Source organism: Mastomys coucha, unplaced genomic scaffold (assembly GCF_008632895.1).
Source record: "Mastomys coucha isolate ucsf_1 unplaced genomic scaffold, UCSF_Mcou_1 pScaffold20, whole genome shotgun sequence".
NCBI classification, from domain to species: Eukaryota; Metazoa; Chordata; class Mammalia; order Rodentia; family Muridae; genus Mastomys; species Mastomys coucha.
Window position 1 is genome coordinate 20,049,174 of NW_022196903.1, and position 8,115 is coordinate 20,057,288.

Consider the following 8,115-nt stretch of genomic DNA (forward strand, 5'->3'; position numbering starts at 1 on the left):
GGGTCTTCAATTCGGTTCCATAGATCTACCTGTCTGTCACTGTCCCAATACCATGCAGTTTTTATCACTATTGCTCTGTAGTACAACTTAAGCAGACAAAGCAATTTTACATTGGCCATCTTCTGCTGGGCATGGGACCTGCTGTGGAGTGTGGTGAGACTTCCTTGAAGAAACAAATTGTTTCTTTGTGAGTGGCTGTTAATTGAAGACAGCTTCTTGGCTAGCTTCTTGGTTGGGGAAGGAACCTCCTGTCTGCTTCCTCACCTCAGGGTTTATACTCAGTCATGTTTGGATCCGTGTAGAGCCTATGTACTATACCATAGTCTCTGTGAGTTTGTATGTGTATCATTTCTCTTGTATCTGAAAGGTACGGTTTCCTTGGTATCATTCCTTTCCTCTGGTTATTACAATCCCTCTGCCTTCTCTTCTACATAATTCCCTGAGCCATGTGGTGAGGGATTTGATAAAGACATCCCATTTAGGAATGATTCTTACAAGATTTCTCTCTGCACTTTGCCCAGCTATGGGTCTCTGTCTTTGTCCCCATCTACTGCAGGAGATAGTGTCTCTAGTTATGGCTGAGTGAGACACTGATCTATGAGTATAGCACAATTTTACTAGAAGTCATTTTATTGCTATATTCTTTTAGCAGAACAATAGTATTTGATTTCCTTCCTGAGGTCCATGGATTATCTAGTCTCGAATTTTGGCCATAAAAATGGTGTCAGAAAAAGGTTCCCTCTTGTGGAGTGGGTCTTATATCCAATCAGACAGTGGTTATTCCCACAGTGTTTGTACCACAATTGCACCATAATGCATAGCTTCTAAGCAGAGTGTTTCTTTAGAAGAAATAACAAGAAATTAGGAACCAGAGCTCTTTTCTGGAATTCTATGCCTTCAGCAAAGATTCCTAGATTGCCTAATTATTTTTTTATGTTCAGTCCTCATTTATAACAATGTGAAGATGCTCAACACTCAGACTCTGCAAAGTTTTCCAAAGGACTGACTGCTATGCATGCATAGTTATGTAACATTTATGTAAACTATACAGTTTGAACCCATTTGTTTTGAGCCATTAATTTGGAAAGTATCTTTGATACTGTTTAAACTTGTCTGAGAAATGTGATTCTCATGTTTTTTTTTTATCATTTATTGATGGTTAATTGAGAAAACATAGGCCTCGTATAGATATACATATGTATTTTTCTTTTTATTGTTGCAATAGCCCTTATGTATCAGATTTGAAAATCATCTTTATTTTGCAAATTATAAAACTTGAGCATAATAAAGTTAATTAATTGGATTTGGGGTCATCCAAATAGGATATTTGGATATTTGAGATATTCCCAAGGTCATTTATGAAGCTGTGATTCCAATCACCAGGGCAAGAGAAATTCAAAGCCCATATTTTGACAGATGAAACATTCTATCCCTTTGATAAATTCATTAATAACTGAGGAAGTTCAAAGCCAAACTGAGTCTCAACTAAATAATTATTCCCTATCATGAAATGACATGCAAAACTTAAGAATGTTATGAGAACAATTGATTAAATAATATTGCTTGTTAAAGTGAAAAAGAATATTTTCTAACAATGTGGTGTGCCTATTACTTTGTTCTTTAAGAGTTGGTGCAGTATATTGTCATGAAGAACTTATGCCTTGATATTCTATTTTATGGTTTTACAGAAATCTTGTCTGAACTTACATGATTACTTGAAGACTGTCCTGAATCCTTACATAATCAACGTCACCCTTGCAGCCAAAATGTGTAGCCAAACACTCTGCCAGAACCAAGGCATATGTTCGAGGAAAGATTGGAATTCTAACAACTATCTACACTTGAGCCCTCAGAATTTTCAGATTCATTTTGTAAAGCGTGGAAAGTATGAAATCATTGGCAATCCCACCCTTGATGATCTGCAGTACTTTTCTAAAAACTTCCGTTGCAGCTGTTTTGCCAACTTGAACTGTAAGGAGAGAGTTGACTTAGAAAAAGTGAGCTCTGTCAGTGTGTGTACTCTTGAAGACATTTGCATTAATTCCCTTGTAATTTCAGACCATAGTGATCTACCTGATGACTGGAATCGCCATTACTTTGTTAATAGCAATCAGTCAGATGTTAGATCATCTGCCACAGTGAGTCTATGTTTGCCAAGGAAAGATATCAGTGGGTATCTCTTTGTACTCTCTATTTATTCACAACATTTGAAATATTTGCTGTAGGGTTTTGACCACTCAAAAACTTGACATCACCTTTCAAAATAATTCTATCTAAATAATTAGGATTATACTTTGAATTTCAGAGGCAAAATATATATTCTTTTATCGAAAACTGATTACAAGGCTGTCATACTTTCAGGGTTAATGGTCTTCTGAGAAGATTGAAGATTAAATAAAGTCAAGTTGCTATAAATGAATGTCTTTCAGTAATTTGATTTTAGAAGTATGCTACTGGTTAAAATTTGGCAATGTTTTTGATCAGTTTATAATTGCTTTAAGAAAATGAAAATTTATATCTTTTAGAATGGAATTTCTCAAGTACTCTAATCTGCCATAATTATAATTTTTAGCTATTCTATTTTGAAAAGTATTTATATTTAGTATTTGTGGAAAAGTAAACTTTAAAAAATGATTTTACATGAAAATATATTTTTGAAATTTATACTTTCAAGTATTCAAATTGACTTTTCATTTCTGATCAACAAGATTAATTCATGTACCTAAAATCACCTTTTTCATCTAAGCAACCACTTGTTCATTAATCTGTATCATAAAGCTTTTTATTGAGTTTTATTTCTTTCAGGTTTGGTATTCAATATCACTAAATCTTTGTAAAGGAGCATATTTCTTTCCATCAGTGAGTTGGAAAGTTGTTGTATGTTTAAAGGTAAAATAAGTGAATGTTGAAAATAGTGTGTTTACAATGCTATAGCATGTCCACAGTACTCAGGCATGAAAATAAGAAGCCAGGAGGTCAGAATGTCTGGAAAGAGATGAGCTGAAGGATGTTTTAAGGGTTAGCTACAGATGAGTGTGAGAATACTTCAGAAGGAAGAAGAGCTGAGTGTGATGTTGGAGTGGCGTAAAGCAGAAGACAGTCAAATGATGAACCCTTCTGACTCACACAGTCAAGATGCTCCTACATTTTTATGCCTGCTCTGGTTTTATACACTCACCTACAACACGATGTATCTATTTTTAATTCTTATTATAGTCGTGAAATATCCATACACTGAGGGCAGTTATTGGGTGACTTTTATTACAACTGTATCTAATGTGCGACAATCTCTGAGATTATGGAGGAATCCATTGAATGATTATTGAGTAAAATAAAACTGAGGACTGGCAACAAGGTTTTGGCCTCAGAAATGGTCATGGGCACTTCTCATGTCTTTAAGATATAGGATCAATGCTGACTTTCTCTTAAACTACACCCTTCACTCTCCAGTCCTATTAAGATTTTGTTGCCCAAGTCATGTCTTCAAAAGTTAGTTATTGAAAATAAATTATTTGATAAAGTCAAAGTAATGTTCGGGATTTAGAGAGATTGGAGGCAGCAAAAATTGAAGAGAGATTTGTAATTGAGAATTTTGAAACACAAATTCCAAATTCAATCAAGGTGAAACAACATTGTTCTGCATCAGACCAAAAAATATGCCAAGTTGAAAATTAGTCTCACTGGTAATATTTTATATAAAGCACAACTGCTTATGGTAATGTTTGCAGAGCAAGTTGTATTTCCATTCAGTCAAGCCTTTGTCAAGTATCAGATTAACATCCGAGTTATATAGAAAATAGTAGGGACCCTCTGCTCATTGTCAATGATAGGATCATAATTACCAATGTCCACAGACTATGGTACAGTAAAATTGCAGAGATGAAAGAACAGACTTTCACTCCATTAATCAACAGAGTGTTAAAGGAGATAAAGTTACTGGCTTTGTTCTGATATCATTAGTTTGCCTGAATGCAGAACACCTTTAAAGAGTCAGGTTTCCTACAAAACCTCCTCTCTGACAGGAAAAAAAGGTGTTTCTACAGGAACGGAACCTTGGAAATGGAAAGGTCACCCATATTCCAATATGTGGTCCCATATCCATGTATATTTAGGCTGCATTAAATAGATTCAGTGCTGTTGCTTGACTTTTCTCACAAGAAGTTGAGAATTAGAAGTGGTGGTGATGGGTTTAGGTTGGTGCAATTGGAGGAAATGGAATGATGGCTGTATTTGGTCAAAGCATGTTATGAATGTATAAAATTTTCAATGAAAATTATGTTTTTAAGAAAAGATTTATGAGCTTTTACTGAGCTGTAGTTAAAACACACAAAAAGGATGGTTTTCTAAAATTAAGTCACACGGGTTAGTTTACCTAGCTCAGTGGAAGATTTCTTTGCTAATGTTACAGAAAGTACTGAGTTGTGTTCCAATACCATTAAAGAAAAGAAAAAAAAGAAGGAAGGGAGATAAGAAAGAAGGATGGAAGAAAGACAACAAAAAGAAGAAAGAAAAGAAGTAAGAATGAGGAATGATCTTGGTAATGAATTTTGGGTGTCATTGTGAAAGTTGTGTGTGTGTGTTGGTCAGAGTCAATGCTGACACCTTCAGTTGTTTCTCTATTTTATTTTTGAGACAAGGTATCTCACTAAAGCAGAAAATCACTTTGGGAATATATAGGTTAGCCAGCGAGCTGACTCACATTGCTTGGGTTACAGATTTACACCACCACACCCAGATTTGTTATGAATTCCAGGGTTCAGATGTACTTATCCTCACAGGGCAAGAACCTCACCCACTGAGTCAACCCCAAAGTCTTAATGTGGGCACTTAAAAGCACATCTTTACACTAGTGAACTAGTAGATAATACTAATGAGAAAACGTATTTTATTTTATTTTTTTTTGATAGTGAATTCAAAATTTCTTTATCCTGTGAATACTGGTTCCTTTTGAACTTGATAACTGTCTTAGTTAGGATCCCTAGTGCTATGAAGAAACACCACAACCAAAATCAAGTTGGGAAAGAATGGGTTTGCTGGCTTATACTTGTTTGCTCCCAAATTCCAAAGGTCTCTTCAGTGATTCATATATACAGGCCTTCCAAAGGCTCCAAACAGCATCCCTGTCTGTCACTAACACCAAAAGTTCCATCTGGTCAGCTGCCAATATAAACCAAGTGGTAAAACAGCTTGCACAACAGCTTGGATCTGTTGAAGAGACATCCCCTGTTCCAGGCTGAACGCAAAGCTGGCATTGTTCCCATACACTAGGTATATGGGTTGGAGTAAGGCAATTATGAAATGTGCTATCTTCAATGTCCAAATAGATCCATTCCTTCCTTGGTGGTGTTGGTGGGAGGTCAGGTTCAATTACTTATCCTTTTCCTTGGAAAGAATATCTCTGTACAGCCCACACCATTGGACTCCCTAAGAATTTTATTGAGTTAGAAGGCCCTTGAATTTTGGTTGAATTTATTTACCATCCTCTGATGCTTCTATGTGTTACCCACAAGTCCAAAGGAGTTACTTCCTGCACACTTGGTACAATAAGCATAAATCATTAGTACTGGGAATCAATGTAATATTTTGTGGGAGAAATATAATCAAGATCCCTTCTAACTAAGTTATGACTCAGGGCTGGAGAGTTAATATATCCTTGAAGTAAAACTGCAAAGTTATATTGATGGTCTTGGCAACTGAAAGATATTTGCTTCTGGTGGTCCTTATGAATAGGTACTGATAAAACGGAATTTGCAAGATCAATACCTGCATGTCCTGTACCAGGGGATGTGTTAATCTGTTCAGATAAAGACATCACATCTGGTACAGCTGCTGCAATTGAAGAAACTATGTGAAATAGTTTTCCATAGTCAACTATTATTCTACATAATCTATCTGTCTTCTGTAATGGTCATATTGGAGAGTTAAATGGAGCTGTAGTGACAGCCATAACCTCTGTATCTTTCAAATCCTTTATGATGGCACTAATGCCTTCAATTCCTTGAAGGGTATGATATTGTTTTATTTTAGTCTTTTTTTTTAACATTTAGTCCATTTCCATAAATTTCACATCATGCAGCCCAGTCTCACTCATTTTCCCCTCTTCTTGTATCTGTCTTCCACCCTTTCAACTTCTGTCCTTAACAGAGAAAAAAAATCACTTTGTGGAAGCTGTGTCACAGTGTGTCCCACAGTATACACTTTTGTCCATACTTTTTTGCTTGCAAATGATCATTGTAATGACTAGTATTCGGTTTGGTATTAGGGCTCTGGCTTCTGCCACTCTATCAGTACTGGACCTCACTGGGAATCATTGCCCTGTGTCATGGAGGTTCTGTAGTTTTGTATCTATGGGATGTTGTGGATGGGCTTGGTGGTGTTCTTGTGAATCAATCACCTAATGAATAAAGGAGCCAATCACTGGTCAAATAGGCTGGACTTCTGGGTTGGACAGCGGAAGAGAGGAAGCAGGAAGGAGTTAAGCTCTCTCTGGAATGGGGACAGCAGAAGGATAAGATGTAGCTACTAGAGTTTCCCTGTATCATGGTGGATCCACAAGGATTCGCCACCAGGGGAATCGGATTTTAATAAGGCTTACAAGATTAGGTTTTAGTTGTTGCTCCTAGAGATTGAGTTTTCTGATCTAAGTTTGTGTTGCGTTTACCTTCACACAGTGGCTCATCTGGGTTCGAGAGGGAAAGGTAGGGCGGCAAAGCCTGATGTGCACCACAAAGACCATGGGGAGTATGAAGCACGGGGTTGGCGTGATAGCAACCCACCCGTGGAACCTAGCGAGATGTTGAGTTCTGAGTCAGAGTCTCCACGAGATAAAAACAGGTAGGCCATTGCCTGCCAGTGCTTGGGCCAGGCCGCCGAGGGCAGAGTTGGAGGCACAAGTGTGGGAACGTGCCAGATTGTTTTTTAATATTTCTCACCACAATGGGATTGACCTCTTCTGTACTCCTGAAAGACATTTATGGGATGGTCTAATTTAAAGTTCTGGATCTGAGCCTGACCAGTATCTGAACTTGTCAACCTACCCTTTTCTCCCACTCTCAGGCCCTCCTTGCCAGCTCACCCACAACCCTCCATAACAAGGGCCGTACCCTGCTGCCTAGATGAGATGCAGGGCCCACTCTCTGGTGTGTTAACAGCCAGTGAAGGACATGGCCAGTTCTTCCACTCTCGTGATCCTGGACCAGCTCTCCTGCCTACTATAGGTGGAGAGGGGTTAGAGAGGAGATGAGAGCATCTCATGTCAAAGCCAATTCTCCCATACTCATACCTTGAGGGATGGCTCACCTACAACTCCCTCAATGTGCAAGCAGTGCTCTCCCCAGCGCTGCGTCTGGCTAGGTATCCCTCAATGTGCAAGCAGTGCTCTCCCCAGCGCTGCATCTGGCTGGGTATGGTATCAACTCTCCTACTCTCATGCCTCCAGGGCAGGCTCTCCCGTCATGATGAGGACTGGGGACAGTTCTGCACAGTCCTCAGACTTCAACATTTCCCGGGGTGGCAGCCCAGACCAGGGTTGTCTACTTGACTTTTGGTAGCAACATCCCCTGTACTGCAGGACTAGGAACTCAGATGTGGGCCCTGATGACAGCACAGGCCAGGATTCCATCGGATTCCATCATGGTCCTGTGTAACATCACCCGCTACTCACATCACACTGTTCCTCACTTCCCTTGAGTCATTGGTTCTGTCTCTCTATACTGGGCCACATCTTTCTGTTTCTCTTCCATTTCTCTACCACTTCCTCCTCTTAGTACCACGCAGAGTCTCTGTCTTCGGTCACCCCAGGAGTGGTCTCAGGAGTGCTGCGTCCTGCTCATGCATTATGGTGCTAGGCAGGGGTCATCTGTGGGAATGGTCACTGCTCCCGCTCTGCCCCCAGCCACATCAGGCCTGTGAGGTACCAGAGTGGTGTTCAATCCATTTAAGGCTTACTTCTCACCCAGATAGCCCAAGGCTTACTTCTTCCAAAGGCCACAGTCCTAGGCAGGGTTCTTTTAGTTTCCCCATCCTGGAAGCGTGGTGCCCCAGGATGACTTGCGGTCATCTCAGGGTAGCTCCCTATCTGGTGCCAGACTGGTGGTTGTCTCAGGTTCCCTTTTT

General features: G+C 39.3%; 1 protein-coding gene across 2 annotated transcripts in view; it reads left to right on the forward strand.

The window, feature by feature from the left end:
* LOC116098028 (hyaluronidase-5) overlaps window positions 1-2,415 on the forward strand; it is a 22,626-nt gene extending 20,211 nt beyond the window's left edge. For both annotated transcript variants that reach the window (XM_031380784.1, XM_031380783.1), the window contains exon 4: window positions 1,689-2,415. In XM_031380784.1, coding sequence (XP_031236644.1) covers window positions 1,689-2,225 — 537 coding nt within the window. In that variant the 3' untranslated portion in view covers window positions 2,226-2,415. The remainder of the gene's footprint in view (window positions 1-1,688) is intronic.
* The last annotated feature ends 5,700 nt before the right edge of the window (window positions 2,416-8,115 follow it).